Raw genomic sequence first — 25,652 nt, forward strand, 5'->3', positions numbered from 1 at the left:
ATAGGTCTTTCATGATATTGAACTTGATACAGTCATGCTGTTAGCCTATACCAGTGTTGGTTAACCTTTTCGGTACCAAGCTCACGCACATGGGGGAGCACTGGAAACCGGATGATCAGCTCCCAGTGTGCGCATTTCCCTTTTAGCAATGGTAAGAAAAGTTAGCTCTGCTCTTTGCACTAATTACTAATACTTCGACATGCAGTTGCAGCAGGAACAGGGTAAGAAGAAAAGACTCTTTTGGGATATTTCCACCAATATGTCAGGGTTCCTACGCATGCCCCAATTAACGCATGAGCCTTGAGCCAAATTTCAAAAGAAATCCAGTTATTTATTAGGCTCAACATGTCAGCACTGCCCCAAGTGATTTACAATGCAACTGTGACCCTGTTTCCCCCCTCCTCCCAGAGTGTATCATTAATCACATTGTCCAACAAGGCACTTTTACAGGCTGTAAAAACCCTGCCTTTCAGCCCGGCTTGGTAATTTGAGAGCTGACCTTGAGGAAGGTATGCGTGGAATGTGCTTCTGAACATGGCTGCTGAACTGCTCCATAAGTTCTCCCCCCTTCCTGCCCATGGCAACTTGAGAGCAGACCATTATTGCTTTGCCAATTGGCACAACATTCGTGTTACATGATATATATTTTTAAATCTCTAGACAGCTTTGTCAATTGGAAATGCTGGATAGATGATGATTATAAAGATCTGTAATTCTCCCTTCTTTTCCAGACGATTTCAACAGTATACATCGTGACATCCATCATAGGAGTGGAGGCCTGGTACAACCCTTTCCTGTTTCATTTTTTATATAAAGACCTGTTCGTTGCCATGATTATTGGTAAGAAAGTGCTTGTAGAAACCTGTATCTGTACAGCTGCTTTATACCAAAACTTAGCATGCCTTTATCAAGAAAATGTTTGTTGTTTATGCTGAATTTTCCTATGGGATGGGGGATGGGAGGAGGTCACACTGAGAAGTTATTTGTTCCAGAATATTTTCATACCAGATGACATTTCTGTTGAAAGCTTAAAACTATCACCAGGTTTCAGTCTGTCTGCATTGTCACAAATGAATTGTATATAACAAGATAATCAAGTGCATGTAAAAGTAAAGCATTAGAATTGATCATGAAATATCAAAGTGGAAGATAGTTTCTGCCTTTTAGGATCAACTATCAAAGGTGAAGGAGTGAGTGCTCAAAAAATGTGCTGCAGACCAGCACTTGGTTCAGCAGCCATGAAGGCCTTGCAAAAGATATACCTACAAAAGATAAGAATTATGTAAAGAATGCTATTTCCTATGACACTCCATGAAAGTGAAAGTTGGACTCTGAAAAAGTAGGATAAGAAGGTATTGAGACTTTTGAACAGTGTTGGAGAAGACTCCTGAGAATATTCTGAGAAAATAAACCAGGGAATCATCGAACGAATCAACCCAGAGTTCTTCACTGAGGTCATAAATGACCAGGCTTAAATTATCTAGCTTCAGACACATAATTGTTCTCTGGAGAAGGTTCTAAAGCTGGGAAGGGTGAAAGGAAAGAGAAGTCAGATTACATTATTGTAGTCAGATACATGTGTCGGTATGGTTTTATTGCTTTTATTGTTGTAAGCTCATGGTGAAATGGGCAGCAAATAAATAAATAAAATAAGAGGATGATCAGCAACAAGGTGAATATACTCAGTCACAGAGGCTATGAATGCACTTTTGGAAAATCGAATTAGAGATTATCATGGAGAAAACCTATCCATAGTGGTCACTAGGAATCAACACTGACTTCTTGGAACATAACAAAAAGAATTGTCTGAACACTGACTTTAGGGGAAGTATTTGGAAAATGAATGTGAATAAACTGGAATAAGTATGACATATTCACCACATTGTTAAGAATATATTCTCTGAACCAACATATATCTAAACCAAGGTATTTCCTATTGACCAACTCAATAATTCAGGAAATTTTGAAGCAAGAGAGGAATACAGTTTTTGTTTCAAGTTTGAGTCTCTGCTATTTTTTCCCCCATTTTCTTCTGGGCACCAGGAAACATACGTATATTAAAGCTTGCACAAATCTGTAACCTAATCTAGCATATTCCTTGGAGCCCTCTTCTGGCAGACAGCCAAATCACACCATACAGCACAAAGTGCACAGAACTTTAGTTAATTATTCCAGTTGTTTCTGAAGTGGTTACTTTCTAGCTAGGGGCTGCTTGGTCATTCACCTTTATCCAAAAGGTAGTTGTGCTTTTCTAAAAGCTTTCAAAATACCCCCTGCCTTGGAGGGTAATTTACCATGTTATCTTTAAGGTGCTTTAATTCCTTTAACATCAGCAAAAATATAGATCTGTTTCAACATATTTCACATACTTCAAAACAATGTGTTTTGAAACAAAACAATGTGTGGTATTTTTCGGAGTATAAGACGCACCTTTTCCCCCCAAAAAGAGGGTGCATCTTATACACTGAATATAGCATTTTTTGCCTCCTGAAACTCTGCCCCCTTTGCAAAAATGGCTGTCCATAGCCTTTAGGAGACTTCTAGAGTGCTCCTGGGCGCTGGGGAGGACAGAAATGAGCGGAAAATGGGCTGTTTTTTTGCTTGTTTTTGCCCTCCCCCATCCCCCAGTAGCACTCTACAAGCCTCCTAAAGGCTAGGCATGCCCTTTTTTTGACAAACAATGGGCCCGTTTTGGGGTCTGTTTTTTTGAGGAGGTTTGCAGAGTGCAAAACTTTTTTTAAATTTGCCTCTTCAAAATCTTGGTGCATCTTATATTCCTGTGCGTCTTATACTCAGAAAAATATGTAGATGTCTGTGCAGATACATGTCAATGTGATCTATGTGCCTTTTGGAAAAATATCTTTGGGACAATAATCTGCATTAACCACAGTATCTAGTTTAATTCTAAAATAAATTAAATGAACAAATATCAAAACTAGAGAGATTAATTTTCTTGGCAACAATACAGAAGTGGTTTCTGCTTCCTTGTTCTAGAATCCAAATCTATAGATTTGATACCTTCGTTGTTATTGTTGACAATAACCTGAATAACATCAGATTATTGTCTTAAGGTGAGACAAATAGCCCCAGATACTGCTGCCTGCTAAGATATGAAAATACATGAAAACATATGCAAAATAGTAAAAATTTTAAGCCAGGTGTATGAAAAATTATTTTCTTGATCCTCAGCAATTTACAATCAGATACAGATTTCTCCTCGTGCATTATAAAGGTAGTCCTAATAACTACTCCTTCTCTCATTGAGTTTTTATCATTCTTTGCCACGTTACATGAGCTAACATAAGACTATTGGATGTTTATTACATCTATTTTGTTGCTGTTCCCATTCAGAATCTAAAAATTATATGCCATTGTGGATCAGTATGGATTGAATTTCTTTGATGCAGTTTTGGAGGTTTTGGGAAGGGAATGGAATGACTTACAGGCTCCAAGTTGCTAATTCCTTGCCTGCTTTTGAAAACTAGCAAACAATCATGTTAATAAGTTTGTAAATATTAGGCCTGAGTCTATAAATTGTTGATGCAAATCTAAATTATAACAATGTTCCAATTTTTTTTTTATTTTCTCAAGAGAGAACATATACAATTATTTGTGATATCTGTTGGTTTTTTTTTATCCAGTTCAAACATTACACGGAGCATAAGATTTGTTTGATTATGATTTAACAGTGTAAATGCTGCTTTGATTTATAACAGTATGCACGGCTCCCAAAACAGAGAGACAATAATCAGGATAAAATTTGGTTGGGTCTCCTGCTTTTATCTGAAGGAGAAAGACAGATTCGTTGGAAAAGTAAATTGGTTCTTTCTTTTCCTTTTTAGGCTGTGCGCTTATTGTGACCATTCCCATGAGCTTGAACAATTACTACAAGTAAGTGTTTTGCATTTTCACGGGTAGCATCTGCACATTGCAGAAATAGTGTTGAAAAAGCAAAGTATATTGGGCAAACATCCGCTCTCCCTTGGCTTTTCAAGTTCAGATGGGGCCATGGAGATACCAGCTACTCCATTTCTGGCTGGAGTGCCAGGCTCCCAACTCCCATTTAAATGTTGACTCTCCTCTGCCAAATGACCTTGCTTTGGCCCACTCATTCACCAAGCCCTTGTTTGCTACCTTCTGTCCTTCAGAGCCTATGCCAAAGGCACCCTCAAGCACCACTCCTTCTATGAAGCCATGCTGCCTTTCTTCTCGCCAGTCCTCCTTTTTACTTTGTGCACCTTTTGGATCTTCCAGTCACCAACAGATATCCTGGAGACCCAGCCGCGCCTCTTCTATTTCATGGTTGGGACGGCCTTCGCAAATATCTCTGTAAGTTTCATCCTTTCAGGCTTCCAAAAGGCTCAGAGGTCAGGAAGTTGCTTTGATTGCTAGTCCATTTGTCTAAGCCAAACCAGGCATCCTTTTAGTCTCGGTCTTTCCTCCCTCTCTCATGCCCACACACACACACCCCTCCCACAATTTCTACAGTAGCTGACATGACTGCCTACACTGCTGGTGATTACAATCCAACACCACTTAAGAGAGGAAGCAGGGATCTGAATAAGCAATAGCACTTAAACTTAAATACCGCTTCACAGTGCTTTACAGCCCTCTCTGAGCAGTTTACAGAGTCAGCATATTGCCCCCAACAATCTGGGTCCTCATTTTACTGACCTCGGAAGGGTGGAAGGGTGAGTTCACCTTGAGCCTGTTGAGATTCGAAATGCCAAATTGCAGGCAGCCGGCAGTCAGCAGAAGTAGCCTGCAGTACTGTATTTTAACCACTGCGCCACCACAACTCTAGGTAGAAATAACCATAATGGGTGGGAAGTTTCCATTTATCTGAGAACTGTATGTTGTTTACTGCAAGACATTGAGGTTGTTCTGCAGAATTAGGCAGAGCCAAGACCAGGTTTTTGGATAGGGATTGTAATGGGTGCCTTAAAAATTAAAGATATCCAAATATTTGGTGCTTCCCGGTCTGGAGACTTTTAAAGGAATGCTAAGAAGCCACCTATAATCCTTGAGATGTATTTCTTGCACACTGATCTAAAAAGACAATGCCCCAAAGACCACAACAGGTTCTGTATTTTATCAGGATAGAGATTATAAAGATTAATGAATTTACAATGAAGGAAAGCAGATTCTGGTCAAATACTATTAAAAACTGCTTTTAACAGTTAACTAATCTTATCAGCAAGAGTGATGGAATCCAGTATTTAGAAAACCAGTGGAAAGTGTTGAAGCACAGTCTAGCTCAGAATTTTTCAAACCTGGCAACTTTTAAGATGTGTGGCCTTCAACTCCCCAATTTCCTCTAGATAGCCATCAGTGGAGGCAGGGCATGAGTTTGGATGTGAGAGCCTAAAAATGGCCTCTTCCAGATGCCTGATTCTCTTATGTTCCAGAGCAGCATTTCTCAACCATAGCAACTTCAAGATATGTGAACTTCAACTCCTAGAATTCCTCCAGCCAGTATGGTGGGAAAGATAAAGGGCATGTAAGGAAGCCAAAACCAAACAGTTTAGAACCCAGGATAATTGGAAGCCTCTTTAGCAAGTTACGGATTTTGTTGTGTGCAAAGAGAGCCCATTTCATGTTAGAATGAATCGGGGTATTTGTAACTCCTTATATTTAGATAGTCGTCAAAATCGTGGACAATGCTAAATAGAATTGGCCAAAATGGCCAAATCAAGACCGTATAAATATTCTCAGCATCCTTTACATTTGCCAAATGATTTACTACTGGAACAGTGGATTACTCTAAGAGGGACATGGGTGTTGGGTCGCCTGAAACAGCCAGTCCCATTTCCTGTCTTTCGGGGGCATTCAGACTGTAATTCTCAACTAGCCTAGATTGGGAGGAAAACCAAACTCAAATTTCCTTCTTGTCCCCTTAACTTCCTTTTGATGTTTTGCCCTTTCTTCCAGTGTCAATTGATCGTCAGTCAAATGAGCAGCACTCGATGTCAGCCAGTGAACTGGTTGCTTCTTCCACTTGCGCTTGTTATCCTTGTAGTGATGTCAGGATTGGTACCAGAACAGGAAACGAATCTCCTCTATTTAATCACCATTGTCATCACGTTGGCACACATTCACTATGGAGTCAATGTGGTAAGCCATTCTGAAGGGTTTGGGGCTCCCTGCATTGTCCATTCAGTGTTGCTCTACTTTCCATGTATGGCAACAGGTGATAGAGATAACTTTGGAAAACGTATGACTTCTCTTTCCCACTGAGATCCCTTCAGTTGTCTCTTTGGTTGATCTATAGGCAATCCTGTACAGGTAGTCCTCAACTTATGGCAACAGTTGAGCCCCAAATTTCTACTGCTAAGCAAGACAGTTGAGTGAATTTTGACCCACTTTTTAATCTTTCTTGCCAGCGTTGTTAAGTGAATCACTGCAGTTGTTAAGTTAGTAACAGTTGTTGTGAATCTGGCTTTCCAGTGGACTTTGCTTGTCAGAAGGTCACAGGATGTGATCACATGACCTTGGGACACTGCAACCGTCAGAAACACATGCTGGTTGCCAATAATTTGAATGTTGACTGTTTGACAAAGCAGATGCTACAACGGTCATGTGAAAAATGGCCATAAGTAACTTTTTTCAGTGCTGCTGTAACTTCAAACAGTCACTAAACAAATAGTTGTAAGTCGAGGATTACCTCTACTTTTCACAATTTTGAAATGTTATTTATTCATCACTTGGGCTGTTTTTTGCTATAGAGAATGGGGTTGGTGTAAGCCAGTATTGATAACTGACTAAATCTGTTAAAGTTGCCTCAAATGTAAGATCAAAATCTGTTTTTAAAGTAACAGATTTGTGACCAAAGCTTGAATAAGAGTTCCCATTGAGTAATAGAAGTTAAATAAATACAAGATTTTCATTCATTCATGAAAGGAAAAGCCACCCTTTCAACTATTTTCTATGCAGTAGTGATGAACTTCCAGGCTAATAGGCTACAGCTTAACTGATTGGCCAGAAGTTCATTACCATTGGATTGATGCTGGCTGTGAAAACCTGCATGGATATATTTTCTATAGCATATCTCTTGTTGTAATACAATAGTAGAACCAAAGCAATCTCAAACTGTTGGGTGATTCTGAGAGTTTTGAATGTGTACTGAAAGACTTAAGTCTAGGGAACTAGCCATGTGGGTCCACATGCTAAGGTTTGGGCCCTTTCTTAGACACCAAAGGGGATGAAAATTGTGGTGCTTCAGGGATTGGCAGGGAATCCGAAACTTTCAATTAGTAGTTTTAAAAAAAAAACCAACAGGAGCTTGATACGTTGTCCTTGCTTAGAGATCTATGCTCTAGCCACATTGAACATCCCACTGCAGCACATCCTTTGGACCTGTTAAAAGTAGGATCACCTGTTTACCTCAAATACTCTTCCCAGTTCTAGTTTGCCTTGAAATAATGCCAATAGAAAATGGATTACCTGGAGGATTGCTGCCGTGTTTCCCTGAAAAATAAGACACAGTCTTATTTTCTTTTGACAGCCTAAATAAGCGCTTGGCCTTATTTTTGGGGAGGTCTTATTATTTTTGAGGTGCAGGAGGCCCCTTAACCTTGGCCCGTGGATCAGCTGATGCAGAGAGGGCCAGAAGTTCTGTCTCTGTTTCTGGCAAACTCTTACCAGCCCTAGTGTCGCTGGGCCTGCCACTCGTTTTGCAGCCTCCACTAAGAGAAGGGGCGCAAGCTGCAGGACATGAAATTAATTTTGAAGGAACAAAACAGAACACTTCAACAAGGGAATAATTTTGGACGCTATCAAAATAGAGAAACACCCCCACAACATGAATAAACGTGACAATACCTCCGCCTACCAGACATCTGGAAACCAGCCCTAGTCAACAAACGAGCCCTGTCCACCACCCAGGCCGTTGCAACACGAAACAACAATAGACACACAGCCAGCACCAATCTACCAAACATGAAACAACTACGCAAGCAATCACTCCACTTACTGAAACAAAGCCAGCACTCCATACCTCCCCCCCCCCAAGATTTATAGAAAGACGGCAGCTCTGATCACACTTTAAGCCCAAATCCAAGCCTGAAGATGGCTAGTGAGACCTCGCTGAAATGTTACCAAGACAATCTCAATCTTACACGGGAAAAGACCCAAATACAACAAGACCAGCATACCTACACCCGTGAAAATCTACAAAAGCAAATATCTATCTGTCCGTCCGTCTGTCTGTCTGTCCGCGCGCACACACACACACACACACACACACACACTATATGGGCGTATGCATAATTTATTTATTTTGTTATGTTTATGTAGTGTATATTGGAGGTGGTGACCCCTTGCAAGCTGTATGCAACAAAATTTCATTTTAATGTATGCTGATTGGTGTATTTTCCAAGTGACAATAAAGTTACTCTAAATTCTGCTCCAGACAAAAAATGTGAATGCACAGAAGGGGGGGTGGGGAGTTTCTGTATGCCCAGCCTTGTTTTCAGGTTTAACTTCATTTGCTCTCTTCTCTTTCCATTTAGGTGAGGCAGCTTAGTAAACACTTCAACATCAGAATCTTTTCTTTACAAAAGCCCAGCTCTGATTGACTAGGCATTGTAAAGGTATCATCGGAGGAAAATGTCAGCCTGCGGTCTTCAGAGGCACTGTAAATTTGGTAGCCTGTGTAAATATACTTCAACCATCACCATGGAACTAGATTTAACCTGCTTTGGATGCTTTATGGGCAAAGGACATGTAGGACCCAGAAACCAGAGAGCCCTGTTGTTCATGTCTCCTCCCCTGCTGCTTCATGCCACCTTCCAGAAATGTGCAGACAGTAAAACTACATGATCAGGAGAGGACCTCATGGAATCTTCAAAGAAAGATCATCAGGCACAAAGGCATGGACGGTGGCTTCAGAACTGTAAGATTGCCACAGAACCGTCATCGTGGCTATGCTGAGAACGAGGGGCCCAGAAATCGACCCTTGGGAACTGAAGTACATTATTGCAAACTCTCCCACATCCTAAAATCAGAGATCCAAGAGGGGCTTAAAAAAAAAGAAACAATTGATTCTTCTAAAGAGCTCGGAGGTCACAACTTCATTAAGCCATGAATAGTCAGTTACATTTTTCCAAATGCCTTTTTTTTATCCTCTTCCCTCCAAATTGCGGCTCATGCGTGCGAAGAGAGAGTGGGGCCACAGCAAATGCTGTTATTTCAAGCATTGGGGAGGACTGAGTAACAGACATTCTTCCTTCTTGTTTATCATAGGAGAAAGTAAAGATTGTGATAAACAACATGACCATCTTATGAGTTAAGGTAGGCTTGCATCAGAATTGTTTATTAGGTATGATGCATACTCTTTCCGAGTGATACTGCTTTTCTTGGGTACAATTAATTGAAAAGAAGACGTGCGAGTGATTTTGATCCCCATGTTCGGTTTTAGAAATGGTTTGTTTCTGTTTATTATCTGGTTGGGAATCTTGAACAATTGAGTGATGGTGAAGACCCAGCACTGATTTTTCTCTTCTGTTTGTACTTTATTTGAAGAAGATTTTTTTTTTTGTTTATGTATGTGTGCTTAAATGAAGAGTGCATCCTAAACCCATTTATTTTTTTTTGGAAAGGTTGCACCCGGAAGAAAGGGAGCACAGAATTTTCTTTCCCTATGTAATTAATGGCAGAGGCAACTTTATGAATGGTTTGATAAGGAGGTCCACTTGTTTCATTTTCTTTTTGTGGATGACACATTCCATTCTGTAGAAAACATTGAGTTGTGAAATTATTATTTATCTTTTCTTTTGTAAACACGAAGCATTATGTCAAAAAAACAAAATGTACACAGTGTAAAATCCTAGAACTAATTCTTGCCTTCATTCCTACCCCTTCTTTTCTGTAAATAGTTTTATTTTTCTGATTCTCAAGTCTTACCCCAAATGCTACGTCTGGTATGGCAATGAACGAGGAAAGCCCCTATTCTCATTATTGGCAGGAAAAAGAAATTTCTAGGCATGGAGGGCAAACAATTCTGACTTTTTTTTTTGTTTCCTTATATTCCATTGCTATGAAGCAAAACTTGAAATGGGGGTAGGGGGGCTTTTTATTCGTATCAAAGCACTGCACATGGAGTAAAACTTGGGTGTAAAGAAGAATTGAACTTGCTTGAATATTTGACGTTGCAATAGTTAGAATAAAATAAATCAGTTGTGAATCATAAGCAGCAGTAAGAAACAGGGCATGTAATTATAATCTCTTGGAACCATTTTCTGTTTTTAAGAAGGTGGTCAGTTCATAGAAGGCTCTGCCTTTACAGTTAAGCAATGAATCATTGTAGGAACATTTGGTCTTCGGTGTCTTTCTTTGGGATAATAGTGTTTGTCTTGGAAATAAAGGGGTTGTCAGATCAATGGTATAGTTTTGCATGGGCTACTGTGGCATAAGAATCCTTTAGACAGAAAGGGAGGCTATCCACAGGAGCCAATATTCTTGGGAAGCAGGGTTCCTTATATGTATGCAGGCTTAATGTAAGCTAGCAAATGATCTCATTAGATTCTGCCTAGAAGCATGCATATTATATAGGAACATCTACACTTGTGATGATCAAGAATAGTGCCATCGCAGCTTCTGGCTAACATTCGCTTTTGCATGAGCTTGCTGGCATGTTATATGAGGCAGATTTGCCTGTCTGTCTTCAATGGAAAAAATGTGATTCTTCTTTCCTACCTATCAGGGCTTCTCAATAAGGAATTTGGTGCCTTAAATGACTCTCCTCAAGTTGAGGGAAAAGTCAGCTGTCTTTAAAAAAAAAACATTCTTTAAGTGTCCGAGTTAAAGGAGTAGCATCTTTAAACAGGAAAATAGATGTGTGGGTTTTTCTTTATTTTATTATTGATTTAAAACTGATTGCAAGTTCGGCGAGAGTCAAATGCACCATTGGTGGGGTTTTAAACCCCCTGTTTGGGTTCATCTCTACTGTTCTGAAAATAAAGGTACTGAGTATTGAAGTGGTGGACATTTTGTCACTTCAAGAGGTGGGTGTAACCACTGGCTTCAAGTTCTCCTTGAACCTAACCTCATCTTGCTTTCTAGATTACCTCAGTGAATGGAAGATGGCATAGAATGTGATGGGGGCAGTTGTAACCAGTTCTTCAATAGCGTGCCATTCCCCTTACATTCTTTTTTTGCCATTTCAAATAATTATTCCATTTTATGTTCCAAAAAACAGATGTTTGTTCTGCCTTGGTTGACTGTTGTCTAGGTATCTGTGCTTTGGCCCTTGAAGCAAACCTTGGAGATACAGAGGATGATTCCTGGGCAAAGCAACTCTAGGGGCCTGATGCCACGTAGCTCTTTTCCAGTCCCTCCACAGTCCAGCAAGATTCAGCTTCCACTAGCAAAGCTGAATCCAAAACGTGGGTTGCATAGAGAAGCAGATATTGTAAGGGCTGGGCCCAGAAATCGTTTGAATAGCCCTCATATATTAGAATATAGCAGTTCAGAACTAGGCATGAACAGCAAGAAAACCTGTGGAATGCTAGCTAGCTAGAACCCTGATGATTTGTGGTTGGTGTAAGTCCAATAAAAATTATGCATTGGGGCTGTGTTCATTTTGACTTGCAGTAGTAAATCATTCAAGGGTTTAAATCTTACATAGATTGTTGACTGTTCTCCGTGATTTTCAGGAAAGAGTATGTTGGCTAAAAATATTTCATGAAGACTGGCATCTACCCACAGATTCAATGAAGATGAGTGTCCCCCATCCCACCCCTCCCTGTGCCATTTTTGCTTGAAACGTAATCCTAAAACGTACAGTTTAATAGTGATGGTATTCCAGATCTCCCCAATCAATACCCATTGAACTTGTTTCTCAGTTCAAAAGAAAGCCAGAGTAGGTAGGAATCCATTCTCCACATTTAAGTTGACTCTGGAATGCAGGCAAGGTAAGTGCCCTTTTCAGAGTAGGTTCTGTTTGGAAGCAAGAATAAACATAAATATTAGACCAATTGGTTTTTGATTAACTCTGTGATTAACCTTTGGTGTTTTCAGAAAGCCACTGGCTGTCAAGTAAAAATATGAAATCATTAGTTCTTTGTAAGATACCATACCTGGGGAGAGGGGCAGAACGTGGAAGAGATAGCTTTACTTTCTCTCGCATTTTTTCTCCAGAAGGGGAAAATGATAACTGGGTCTCTTTCGGGGAAGAGGGTGTGTGCCTTGGTCTTCATAGGTGCTGACTGCCAGGAACCGTTTCCTACCCTTCTTGGGCAAGGCAACTTCTGGCTTGTATTCTTTGAAGCATTCGGTCCAGCAGATTCTGGGCAGCACAAGCTGTGTCAAAGCAAAACTGACTGTACAGATTGCTATTGTTGCTAGTGGGGGGGAAAATACTTTCGATAAGAAACTATATAATGTCATTGTGGGTTGCTCCGCAGTCTGTCACCCTTCATCAAGATTCATGTCTGTCTTAATGTATTGTGGGAGATTGACAGTCTGGCAATGGATTTGAATTCTGATCCATTAAATGCTATTATTACTGATAAATATTTATTGTATTTAAAAAAAACTTCAAAAAGCCTATTATGACATAAAACTTCAATAAATTTTTTCCAAGCTTTTTAATATCTCATCTTCTTGGGTGCTTGTTTCATTGAAAGTTTTGAAAGTTTTGGAGAAATGAAAGTTTTGGAGGGCTGCCATGTATCAAATCTTGAGTTGTGTCTGTTAAAAACAAGTACTAGACACAAGAGGATCATAACAGAGTTTTCCTGGGCCAGGGCAGAGGTAACATACAGGTCTAAGAAGTACTATTCTCTCAATGCTCTCTCTTTTGTGTTGGCATTAAATGTGCATGATTTTATTTAGAAAATATTGGTCTTAAAAACAAAAATCTATCTGCCAATCAATATTTGTTATCAGAGTATTCTAAAAATAAAAGAACACATATCATTGTAACAAATAGCTATTGTGGCCCGCCAGATTCGGGCAGTGAGGAGGTTGGGGAGGAACATGGACCAGTCCTGGAGTCTGGAGAAGGCTCTGATGAGGGCTCTGTGTCGGAGTTGGGGGGAGGGGCAGGGCTGTCTGAGAGTTATCGGCTGCCTTCAGAGTCAGAAATCATTGAAGCAGACAAACAGCTGGAGCCTGTTCCCAGTGTGCGCATGCGCAGAGTTGCCAGGCGAAGGGAACAAGGGTCGAATTGGGAGTAAGGCAACAGGTAGATGGTGAATAGCCACCCCCCACAGGGAATAAAAGGGGAGTGAAAGAGGAGTGGAGTTTGCAGGAGACAATTAGTTCGCTTACCGTATCTTTCGGAGTATAAGACGCACCAAAGTTTTGAAGAGGTAAATTTATAAAAAAAGTAGGTAGGTAGAGGGATAGAGAGGAAGAGAAACAGAGAGAAATGCAGTAGGTAGGTAGGGACAGAGAGAGAGAGTAGGTAGGTAGGTAGGTAGGTAGGTAGATAAAGGGATAGAGAGGAATAGAAAGATAGAGAGAAATACAGTAGGTAGGTAGGGAGAGGGATAGAGAGAAATAGAGATAGAAATACAGTAGATAGGGAGAGAGAGAGTAAGTAGGTTGGTAGGTAGAGGGATAGAGAAATAGAGAGAGAGAAATACAGTAGATAGATAGAGAGAGAGAGAGTAGGTAGGTAGATAAAGGGATAGAGAGAGAAATACAGTAGGTAGGTAGGGAGAGAGTGTGTGTAGGTAGGTAGCTAGGTAATGGGGTAGAGAGAAATAGAGATAGAGAGAAATACAGTAGATAGGTGTTTCTGCTGGCACAGCACTTGATCAATGTAATTCTCATCAATCAATTAAAGAGCTTTCCAAAAGGAAAAAAAAAGTTTTTGCACTCTGCAAACCTCATAAAAACGGGCCCATTTTTTCCCCCCAAAAAAAGGCATGAATAGCCTTGGGGGGGGGGCTTGCAGAGTGCTCCCGGGGGGAGTGGGAGGGCCAAAAATGAGCAAAAGCCCATTTTTCGTGAAAATGGGCCCATTTTGTGTCAAATAAATTGCATGGATAGCCTTATGGAGGCTTATATAGAGTGCTGCTGGAGTTTCTGAAAGCCTCTATAAGGATATGCACTACCAATTTGGTGAAGGGGCGGGGCTTCAGGAGGCAAAAAAATGCTGTATTTGGTGTATAAGATGCATCCAGATTTTCAGCCTCTTTTTTGAGGAAAAAAGGTGAGTCTTATACTCCGAGAAATACAGTAATTGGTTCGTGACTCTCCATGTCTCCTTGCCAAGTTTTGAAGATATCGACATGGCAGCTCTCCAAGGCAGATAAGGTCTATGACTGTAAGTTCACCCTTGAAAGACTTTGCTGGATGTGAATAAGAGGAATTCACAATAACATAATAAAAAGCGGTTTTTATTGGGACAAGGAGTCTGCTTCATTTTTTGGGGAAGCCTAGGTAAGAATAGCGAGAGTATTAAAATGTGTGGAAGTGAAAAATAAATGCTGATACAATACTTTTTCTCCTAACTGGAAAGCTACAGGTTCTTTCCAAAGGTTGCCGGGAAGAGGTGGAAGAGAGGGATTTGACTTTCAGGAGGCCAAGGAACAGAAAGGAATTTCACAGAATCATAGAATCATGTGACTGAAAAGACCTTGGAGGTCTTCTAGTCCAACCCTCTATTCAAGGCACGAGTTCTTATACCATCCCAAACAAATGGTTGTCCAATTTATTTGGAGCAGAACTTGGAGCGGGGAAAAACAATGCCTATCCTAGCAACGATATAAATATTAGTCTGAAAAGAGACAAGGATTAAATATGACGCAATTACAAATGCTGTGGTTGCCTGAATCCAGAGCATTACCATTGTTTAATAAATAGGAAGCCTGGTTCTCTGCAGATATTTTGGACTTCAGTTTCCATCAGGCCTAGACATGGAACAATCAAGGCATTGGGGAGTTGCCCAAAATATCTAGCAGGCACCAGGTTGTCTGTCTCTGATATTAGATGATGTGAATGGGTTTGTTCTTAAGATGACTGGAAGGATCATGCTCCAAGGATTTAATTCCCCAATTCATTGATGCAGAATAGCCCAGTGTGGAAGTGCATTTTCAACAGCTCTCAGCAGGTCTTTCCATTTGGGGTAATAATAACAGAAAGGCCTCCTTTTCCAAGTCCATACTTTTCCACAAAAGAACTTGCACTGGACATGAAGAATTGAGTTCCAGTCCCAAATGGCTGGTTTTCGTTCTCCAATTCAGTGGTCCACAATGCAACTGGAGATGCAGCTGACACCAATAACCAATTCTAGAGGATGCTTCAAGATGGCTGCTTGTTGTGGTTTTAACCTGCTAGTTTTCCTGGGTTATTCTGTGTGAGAAAAGGAGAGGTAGAAATGAACAATTAAAGGAGACCAATGCCAGACAGTGGCAACAACTGAAAACAATCTCATAACTGTTTATCTCGGTGTCAAATTCAAGGCCCACAGGCCAGATCCAGCCCACAAGATGCATAGTTTTGGCCTGTGGGGCTGCCCTGGGAACAGCGAAAGACCGGCCTGTGATGCCTCTGCCAGAGAAAATGGAGATTGGAAAGACCCCACGCAGCTCTCCCAAGCTCACTGGCAGAGGATTGCAAGAGGCCATTACAGCTGAAAACGGAGGTTGGGAGCCCATTTTCACTGACAGAGCGCTCGAGCCACCCCAGGCACCCCCAGCATGAGTGACAATGAACTGGCCACACCCATCCTGGCCACGCCCCCCCCCTGGAGGTCAAACACAACCCTGATGCGGCCCTCAAATTGAGTTTGACACCTCTGGTATATCTGAACACATGCATGCCAAGATGCTGAAATGGGAATTGGGTTATCCTTGGTTTGACTCTTAACATAGACTCATGCAATGCAATTAAATCTAAGTTTTAGTTAACAAAATGCCTCTGTTTGCCTCCAAATCATGTGATGGCCTGGCTCATAAAACATACTAACACAATAGAGCATTTGTGCGGTAGTTGAATTAAGTAATGCAAGTTTTGTTAGCTGATGAAAAGTTGCTGATCCAGCAGCATTAAAAAAAAAATTGAGTTCCCAACCTTGACTACATGGGCCTCATCATCACTGCAAAACACATTTCTCCAGTTCCATTGCTACTCTTGGTTGATTATCTAGTGTTTTCGAGATGAAGAAAGCTGTAATTCAGTTGTAGAATCTCTGTTTTGCATGAAGAAAGTCCACAATTTTATCTTTAATCTTTCCAGGTAGAGGAGGGAAAGACTAGTTGGGAAACTGCTGCCAGTTAATATAGACAATACAGATAGTCCTCGGCTTACGACCACAATTGAGCCCAAAATTTCTGTCGTTGGGTGAGGATTTGTTGAGTTTTGCTCCATTTTATGGCATTTCTTGCCAGGAGTTAAGTGAACCACTATAGTGATAAGTTAGTATCTTATCTGGTTGTTAAATGAATTTGGCTTCCCCATTGACTTCGCTTACCAGAAGGTTGCAAAAGTGAAGCACCTGACCCAAGGACGCTACAACGGCCATAAGAATAAACCAGTTGCCAAGCATCTGAATGTTGATCACATGATCATGGGGATGCTGCAATGGTCATAATGCTGAAAAACAGTCATAAGTCCCTCTTTTCAGTGCCGTTGTAACTTCACTAAATGAACTGCTGTAAGTCAACAACTACCGGTATGGTGCTAGGTGGCAAGATGAGCAACTTCGCAGGACAGCTGAGATCGCCAAAAATGTTAGTCTATTCTTGGAGCTGTTGATTGTATTCCTGACACAGACATTTAAGAATGAAGCACCCGTGCAAGAAGAATGGACAGGTGTGTTGTGCGGGCTCTATAGCACGGGTGTCAAACTCAACACCCGTGGGCCAGATATGGCCTGCGGAGTGCTTAGATCTGGCCCACGGGGCCACGCTAGAAACAGTGAAGGACCAGCCCACTGTGCCTCTGCCAGCAAAAACGGAGGGCTGCGCACAGCCTTCCTGGGCTCCATTTTCAGCTGTGTCGGCCTCCTGCAGCCCTCTGCAGGATGTTGAGCTGACAATGCCCATCCCAACCATGCCCACTCAGCCTCCTGAAGGCCCTGATGCGGCCCTCAATGAAATCGAGTTTGACACTCCTGCTCTATAGAGCGATTACATATCCTGCCTCCCACCTCCTTTTCTCCGCAAATTCTGATTCCACCCAGTGCCACTACAGCATTTTCTGTAGATAGCTTTAAGCAGATACCATCACTCACCATCTGAAATGTCCAGCAAATCTTCCATTTCTTGCTGGATGCGCAGGAGGAGAATCTCCTGCAATAGCTCCTCCCGCAGGCTCTTTGGCGCGATGCCCATGCGCTCCAGGGTTTCCTCGGAGAGGCGCAAGAGAGCCTTGCCAGAGATGGCATGGCTATTGGCTGCCTCCAGCAGTGGGCTGCCTGCAGTTCCCAAGGTTTTTCCTCTTAGCCAGGCACACACTTCGGCTGCTGTCCACTGTACCACCGGCCGCCTTGCTTCCTCCTCCTTTGAACCCTGTAAGGAGCCAAGCTGATATTTTCATTGATTTATTTTACCTTTTGTGCATCACATCAACTCTCAACAGTATACACTGAATGCTCGACTTACAACTAGTGGTGGGTTCCTACCGGTTCTGCCAAACCGGTAGTGGTTTGGTGGCCTGGGTCACTGGAACTGCCACGCCCCTGAACTGGTTCTCCCTTGTTTTTTGCTTTTGCGCATGTGCAGAGCCATTTTTATTGCACTGCGCATGCACGCAGCATGCATTAAGCATGCATGCACATGTAGCACTTATCAAGTGCGTGTGCAGCTTACATCAAGGGTGCATGCGCTTGGTGCAGCCATGAGCAAACCGGCAGTAGCGACTGCCAGAACCCACCCCTGCTCGGACTTACAATGGCACTGAAAAAAGTGACTTACAACTGGTCCTCGCACTTAGGACCGTCGCAGCATATTCACGGTCATGCAATCAGAAGCCAGACATTAGGCAATGGGCATTTATTTACGGCAGTTGCCAATCCTGAGGTCATGATATGTGTTGTATAATGGATCTAATGGCCATTTGCAACCTCAGCTGGCTTCTGACGAGCAACATTAGCAGGGAAATCCAGATTTGATATGACCATGTGTTCCTCTTAACCACAGCAATGGCCCACTTAGCAGCCATGCCAAAAAAAGAAAAAAAGATCATAAAATGGAGAGTGACTCACTTAACAACTGACTTGCTCAGCAACAGAAATTCTGGATCCAACTCTACTAAGTCGAGGACTGATTGCAATGAAAGGAAGTTTTGCTTTTTGAATCTCTCAATCACTTTCTTAATTCTGTGCCAATAACAGAAATATAACGAATGGAGCTATGTTGGTTAAACAAACAGGATATTTCTTTTTCTGTTTATTCAGTACATTTGCAAATTGGACTTCAGTGGAAGGTTCTCAGGGCAGCAATATATGCTTAAGAACAAAAACAAATGCAGAAAAAGTATTGAATTGCACTCCACCCTCCCACAAACAATATTCTACACCGGAACCACAATGTACCTTCAAAGAAAGAGTTTACTGTAATAATAATGTCAAATTATATAGACCACCAGAAGACAGGTATAACATTATTATTACTGGAATATGAAGTAGCAATATGTTATTCTATGGCACGGGTGTCAAACTCGCAGTGTCATGTTGCTGTCACATGACGTATCGCAACGTTTTCCACATTGGCGGAGCTGGTGTGGGCGTGGCCTGCATATGACACATCCGGCCCACAGGCCGTCAGTTTGACACCCCTGTTCTAATGCTTAAGGGAAGATAAACTCTATGCAGGTAGTCCTCAACTTATGACCCTTCATTTATGACAGTTCAAACTTACAATAGCCTTGAAAAAAGTGACTTAAGACTTGTCCTAATAGGTTTAGCCAATTTGATTTAAGTATGTTGAACGAACACAGTGTAAAAATTAAATTAATCCAATACAATGAGAGATTAGGCAAATAAATGCTTTAACTTGACACCAGTTGTATAAAGATATTTTAAACTGAAGTATCATCAACTAAGAACCCCAGAAAATTTGTTTTCTGTGAAATTCTACACTAATTGAAGCTTCCAGGTAGTTCTGGAGAATGATATCAATAATCTGTTACCAAAACATAGTAACTGTGACTAGGTTACTTCTGCCCCAAAACCTTTGGCTAACACCACCCAGAATCACTGAGAAAATCTGAGAAATAAATAAATAAATAACTGAATGATGTCATTAAGATGTCTGAAAATGTTGGTTCAGCAAACATTCTCAAGCTGAATACTCTCCTTTGGGGAGTATAACAAGCCAGAACTGGTTGGACAATCATATCTTGATCCAAGTAGTTGGAGCACTCAATGTATTGGAGCACTCAACCACTTAGAGCAGAGGTCTTCAAACTTGGCAACTTAAAGACTTGACAACTTCAATTCCCAGAATTCTCCAGCCAGCTGGCTGGAGAATTCTGGGAGTTGAAATCCACAAGTCTTAAAGTTGCCAAGTTTGGGGACCCATTGACTTAGAAGTAATAGAGAGAGAGGGAGCAGGGAGAAGATGGCATCCAAGCTCAGATTTCCCATCCCTACTGTTACTTTCTAAAATGCATTCTTCAGGTCAAGAGAGGAAAACCGGAGGCTTTCCTGAAAGCTGGGGAGGGCAAAAACAGCCACAACAAGCCAACCGGAAGTTCGGGAACAAACTTCCGTTTGGCATGTTGGGCCTGTTTTTCGCCCTCCCCAACATCCGGAGGCTTTATTCAAGCCTGGGGAGGGTGAAAATGGCCTCGCCCGGCCCTCCAGAAGGCTGAAAATCAACTGGTTGGCCCGCACATGTGCACCATAACTGACTTCTGGCATGCCAGCAAATATGGCTCTGTGTGCCACCTGTGGCACATATGCCTTAGGTTCATCATCATGGGTCTAAACTAGCAGAAGTTTCTGGCCAACAGCAGCATATGCCATTCAGTTGTAATATTTCCACAGGTTTTCTTTCTGCCCCTCAAGGGAGAATGGAGTAACAAAAATTATGATTCATTATGTACTAGTAGAAATTATGGAAGAGCTTAGAAGGATTCCATGGTTTACTAAACACAGCGTCTGTTCTGTGTATAGAGCTGACCAGATTCAATATGTGTCATCTTCCGTCTGAGATATTCAATTGATAAAGAGGGTGGAGAAGATCCTTTTCCACCAGAGTCCCTGCAATACAATGCCAGGTGGTTTAGTTTTGCCTGACATGAAGCGGCCTCTTTTCCATAATTGATCTGAAGGCACCTCCATTACTGCTTATTCTGATTAAGGGCTTTTGCGGCGCTTTGGATTCGTTCTCCAAATGGTGCCTCAGGACATCCAGCAGCAATCGGTTTGTTGCAACGTTCACACATTCCTGCATTCTTAAAAGCATGTTTTGGAGATTGACTGCAAAGCACTCTACAGCACCGTACTATGCACAATTTAAGATGGTCTTAGAACTGGATTAATGGATAAGCGCATTTTGGCAAGAATAAATACAATGTAAATGGTTTGCCATTGTTTTGCTCTAGAACAGGGGTGTCAAACTCGATTTCATTGAGGGCCGCATCAGGGTTGTGTTTGACTGTGGAGGTAAAGTAGAATAAAATATGGATTAAAAATATAAGAATGAAGACGTGGCATAAAAGGGACAGTTAGAAGTTTGCTCAAAGGAAATGTCATCAGCCTCTAACCACAAGATATTCTAGCCAACGTCCCTATGTCAAAAGTCCAAACCACAAGGTTCAGATAAAGTTCGTTAATGACACGTGGTCCATACCTGTAACAAAAGGAGAAGTAAGACCCTCATCTACTTATAAGGCTTTTCCCCCAAAATAACCAATAAGAAATGAGCTAAGTATTTCCGTGTTGCAATGCTTTTGAGAATGTATAAAAACGCGTGCTTTGATGATGGAGGTTGTTCAGAATTTGCAATGTTAGCCATTTCGCTAACTTTCTGAACCTGGCTGCCAAATAAACTTTTCCTGTAGCCTGAGAAGTCTAAAGCCTGTCATTTTCTGCAACATATGGGGGGCGTCGCCAGCTTGATGTCACTCATGTAGAGGGGCATTTGTGGCGTCCCAAGCGCTCTGCCAGGGAAAACGGACTCCCTAGCTCTGTTTTCAGCCACAACGGCCTCCTGCAGCCCTGTGCCAGCAAAAGCGGAGGAATCTGGGAGGGACGTGAGCTCCGTTTTTGCCGGCAGAGGCACCGTAGGACGGTCCACTGTTTCCATGGCGACTCCGCGGGCCTGATCTAAGCACCCTGTTGGGCAGATCCAGCCTGCAGGCTTTGAGTTTGACACCCCCGCTCAAGAACATAAAAGTTACAGAATCTGTACTCTGCACTCTGTATAAGGATGCAACATTTATGGCAGATTGCTGGAGCCAGAGGAAGGAAAGGAGCCAGAGTCCAAAGTGCTTAGTTAATATCCAGGAAGGGGACTGGCTCACCTTCTTTAAGCCTGCAGGCTCTGCTTGTGATTCCTCCATGCCGTTCAAGTTTCCCAATCCCCTCTTAGCATTGCTCTCCATCGGGATCATGAGCTGAAGGAAGCGAGAACACAAGGCCCTGAAGCAGGTGGACAATATACTGTTGACAAAGCAGAAAAAATCATTTTAAGGAAAGAATCCTGGAGTCCTCTGATACACATTACAAGTAGTTTTGGGTTTGGCTCATTGTGCAAAAGGCTGCCAGCCAGTGAGTTAATATAAAGGCTTGTCATCAACAGAGCTCAAAAGTCACTCTTCTTTCCAAAAACCGGAATCCCGTAACCAACCCTCACTTCTGTAAAACAAGATCAACAACCCAACGTAACATATTGACATTGAAATGGGAGAGGTTTAGGGCCAGGTTCTGCAGGGTTAAAGCCTCCTCCTGTCTTACACCTTATTCAGCAAGGGCTATGTTCCTCCCTGCCCTTTTGCGTGTTTTACCTCATGTCATGTCAGGTAACCTAAGGCCTTGGGGGGGGGGGGGCTTTGCACAGGTTGATTTTGTACACTATTCGCATCCTTTCCTCAATAAGGAGACCCTTCGGACAATCACTCACGCCCTGGTCACCTCGTAACTGGATGATTGCAATGTGTTGTACATGAAGGTGTCCTTGAAGACTATCCAGAAGCTACATCTGGCTTGGAATGCAACAGGTGCAGGCAGTAACAGGCACCTCTCGGTGTGCGTATGTGTTACCGCTATTATGTAAGCTAAACTGGCTGTCAGTTGGCTTCTGAGAGCCAATTAAGGTGCTGATTATTGCCTATAAAGCTTGGCATGGCATACGGCCTGGATATCTGGGAGGCTGCTTATTTCCAATAGTTTCTGCCCAGCCAGTATCTTCCAATAGAGTGGAAGTTTCCCTCTTGTTGTTGTTAGTTGCAAAGTTGTGTCTGACCCATCGACCAGAGGTGGGTTCCTACCGGTTCGGACCGGTTTGGCTGAGTAGGTAGTAACTTGGCCTGCCACACCTCCAAACCGGTTCTATCGGCAGTGCCATAGGCGCCGCCATCTTGTTTTTTGCTTCTGCGCATGCGCAGAAGCTTGTTTTTTGCTTCTGCGCATGCGCAGAAGCTATTTTTTCATGCTGTGGAAGCACATAGCATTCATCAAATGTGCATAGCTGCATCAAATGTGTATCGTGTGCATCAAACTTGCATAGCGTGCATCAAGCACACGCACATCAAGTCACGAGCATCATGTTTCTGAACAAACTAGCACTAGTAGCAGCTGGAACCCACCTCTGATCGCAACCCCTTGGACAACGTTCCTCCAGGCCTTCTTGTCCTCTACCATCCTCTGGAGTCCATTTAAGCTAACACTGACTGTTTCAGTGACTCCATCCAGCACCTCATTCTCTGTCGTCCCATTCTTCTTTTGCTCTCAAGAGCATTAGGCTCTTCTCCAGTGAGTCCAGTGAGTTTCCCTCTATTAAACATTATCTTCTCATGGGACCAAGGAAGCACACCTTCTCTGTTGTGGCCTCCAATCTGTGGAACAGCATCCCCTCCAGAGATAAAAATGGTACGTAGCTCCGAGGATTCTGAAAACCTTTGAAAACCTGGCTTTGATCTCAGGCTATGACTGAAGTTTATGGTTTGTTTGTCTTTGCTGTTCATAGATAGTTTAGTTTGGGCTGTCTCTGAAATCCAACATTTTTAGTTGTTTTTATGTTTCCCCTAGTTTTGTACACTGCCCAGAGTTCACTGGAATTGGGTGGACAATAAATAAACAATATAATTCACACTTGATTTCTGTCTGGTACTTGGAGAAATCTTAGCCATTTTGATAAACATGTACTTCTGAGATTTTATTTTGACTAGGAAGACATTGCCTAGCCTAGGAGAAAAAGCTACACAATGAAAAATATGCCCACTGGGCTCACACGAAACCAAATCCTCACCTTCCAAAAGGCACCTTTTTATATAATGTTCACCTTTCTTCAACATCTTGCCTAATTGCTTTGGCAACATCTTACAAAAACTTACCTGAGAAACTCTTTCAACCAGCCTACCCTATAAGAAATGTGCACTGAAGGCAGAAAGACTGATATAATCATGAGAATCTGTGGTTACTTGCTTGCACACAGCCGGACTGACTGGCTGCTAAATTTCTTTCAAAGTGTGAGATTTAGAGAAATGGAAGCAAAATGACTCAACATAAAACTTTAGGAATCTCACCATCTGTCAGATGTTCCTTACAAAGTCCTATACACCCACACCCACACACATGGGGTAGCCTATTCCCCCAATCTAGTCCTTTCTGATAAATGGGCCACAAGCTCTAACATCCCCAACTAGCTTAGTGAATAACTTAGAGCAATGTTTTTGAAACTTGGCCACTTTAAGATGTGTGGATTTCAACTCCCAGAATTCTTCTTCCTCCTTTCAAGTCCAACTTGTATATTTGTAACAAACACATGATTAAGCACTGCAAGCCTTTGATGACCTTCTTCCAAAGGAAATAACAAAGTGAAGTCCAGAGAAAGAAGTAAACTCAGGCTAAATATTGCACTTCTGAAATGTCACAGCTAGTTTTGTTTCAGTTTTGTTCTCTTTTGTTTTGATAGCCGGCCATGCTTATTTATCCTTTAGCGATCAAGGTATTGCCTTGTGATATATTCTACTGCTAAAACATCCCACTTACAGAATGTCAACCCTCGTGAGATGAAACAATCATGCCCAATGTGATTGTGGACAATTTGGGATAAATATTCATGAGAATCTGTCTGCACCGGAAAAATCTGCCACTCCAGATTGATGCCTGGGTCCCTACAAGGCCCTCCACGCATCAACACCCAATATACAGCAGATTGCACTCCCGACCCTATTTCCAAAAAGTCGGTTTTGCAGCAAAAAGCAAACCCCTTAAACGTGACAGCTACACATTCACTTCCAGGCTGTGGACAAATGGAGAGAACACCATTTCAAGCCCTCCCTGTAGTTTAGAGTTGATAAGGAGCGTAAATGCCTGCATGTTCAAGGAGAGAGATGCACTTACCGATGTTGTAGAAGTGGAATTAAATATTCCTAGGCTCACCAATGTCGTGGACCCATGCCAGGAATTGAATCTTGTCCACTGGGAAGATCTAAAATGGCCTTGAAGACACTCACAGTTTTTGTCCCTCAGCTTCAGCCTGGCTCAGTGGTAGAGTAGTTCCTCGCCTTTGTGCTAATCTCCAAACATACCTGGAGATTTTTCTCAGCTCCTTACCCTCCCCTTCCCCAGTCTCCTCCTTTTCTGATTTCAAATCCAGGCAGGAGAGCCCTTGTTTTTCCTGACTTGCAGCCACACAATCAAACAGGCACGTTCATGTCCAGGTGTCTGCAGGAGCCGTCTGGGGAAAAAAAATCTCTCTTCTTTGCTTTAGGAATCTAATCTGAAGCACCCTCTTTTCACTCATGCGCAACCTGCATGCATATATACACCCATCCATGTTTGCTTTAACTTCGAGGCAATTTACAATTTGATTGATCCTGCTTCCTGTTTCACGCCAAGAATGGTTCCTTTCTATGTGGATCTTATTTGCAAAACATACTAAACCAGAAGTAGTTATGCCTTGGAGACACCCACATTCAGACCATAGATTAAGTTTCTATATATGGGTATACCATACATCCAAACCATGTGTGATGTCTCAACCTGCCCTAGGGTGAATCAATGGTTCATCTTCTGCTTTGGGATTGGTGTATCTGTCATTGTGAAACGAGATCTGAAGGGAAATAATGAATCACAATCTTCTTCCCTTTCCCCCTCCATCCCCTGGGGGAATGGGGAGGGAGGGTGCAGCTGAACCTCTTCTACGCAACATAAGCCTATTAACCCCATCTGTCCTACTCAGCAGATTTGCAAGGAAAGAAAGAGAATAAGTAAACCTCATTAAGCCTTATTTATCCCCTTCCGCAGGAGGGCTCGCTTCTCAGATTTACTCCCATGACTGGGCTTTGGAGGTGGCTTGGTACAAAACCAGCCAATTCTATTGGCACAAACATTCTAGAGCCATGATGGCAAACCTATGGCACGCATGGCACAGGTGGCACACAGAGCCCTCTTCGTGGGCACGCACGCCATCACCAGCTGGTCTTCTGGCTTGTGGCTTGCACATGCGCACCCTCCAGCTGGTCTTCACGGGTGCTGGAGCACCAGAAAATGGACAAAAAACAGGCTGTTTTTCAGGCTGTTTTCT

The 25,652-nt window shown here is 42.2% G+C and overlaps 2 protein-coding genes across 4 annotated transcripts in view; one reads left to right on the forward strand and one right to left on the reverse strand.

The window, feature by feature from the left end:
• SELENOI (selenoprotein I) overlaps positions 1 to 12,596 on the forward strand; it is a 49,475-nt gene extending 36,879 nt beyond the window's left edge. The window contains exons 6-10 of one of the 2 annotated variants that reach the window (XM_032215386.1): positions 732 to 840; positions 3,843 to 3,891; positions 4,149 to 4,329; positions 5,932 to 6,114; positions 8,511 to 8,576. In XM_032215386.1, coding sequence (XP_032071277.1) covers positions 732 to 840; positions 3,843 to 3,891; positions 4,149 to 4,329; positions 5,932 to 6,114; positions 8,511 to 8,576 — 588 coding nt within the window. Of the gene's footprint in view, positions 1 to 731; positions 841 to 3,842; positions 3,892 to 4,148; positions 4,330 to 5,931; positions 6,115 to 8,510 lie in introns of both variants that reach the window. The other variant, XM_032215385.1, reaches the window with a different exon arrangement.
• A 1,653-nt stretch (positions 12,597 to 14,249) lies between these two features.
• LOC116506948 (sterile alpha motif domain-containing protein 12-like) lies at positions 14,250 to 24,644 on the reverse strand. Of its 2 annotated transcripts, XM_032214842.1 has the most exons (4): positions 24,467 to 24,644; positions 21,424 to 21,562; positions 17,186 to 17,477; positions 14,250 to 15,303 (listed from the first exon to the last, which is right to left on the reverse strand). In XM_032214842.1, exons 2-4 carry the CDS (start codon positions 21,511 to 21,513, stop codon positions 15,299 to 15,301), a joined length of 387 nt encoding a protein of 128 aa, XP_032070733.1. In that variant the 5' UTR covers positions 21,514 to 21,562; positions 24,467 to 24,644; the 3' UTR covers positions 14,250 to 15,298. The 2 variants fall into 2 exon arrangements, with proteins under 2 accessions (XP_032070733.1, XP_032070734.1); XM_032214843.1 differs by lacking the exon at positions 24,467 to 24,644 and having other exon boundaries at positions 17,186 to 17,462; positions 21,424 to 21,721.
• Between the last annotated feature and the right edge of the window lie 1,008 nt (positions 24,645 to 25,652).

Source organism: Thamnophis elegans, chromosome 4 (genome assembly GCF_009769535.1).
Source record: "Thamnophis elegans isolate rThaEle1 chromosome 4, rThaEle1.pri, whole genome shotgun sequence".
NCBI lineage: Eukaryota > Metazoa > Chordata > Lepidosauria > Squamata > Colubridae > Thamnophis > Thamnophis elegans.

Coding starts and splice junctions, on each gene's coding strand:
- LOC116506948 (XM_032214842.1), bottom strand. CDS start 21,513: ATGATCCCGATGGAGAGCAATGCTAAGAGGGGATTGGGAAACTTGAAC. Junction 17,478..21,423: donor AGCCTGCAGGCTTAAAGAAG/GTGAGCCAGTCC, acceptor TGAAAATATCAG/CTTGGCTCCTTACAGGGTTC.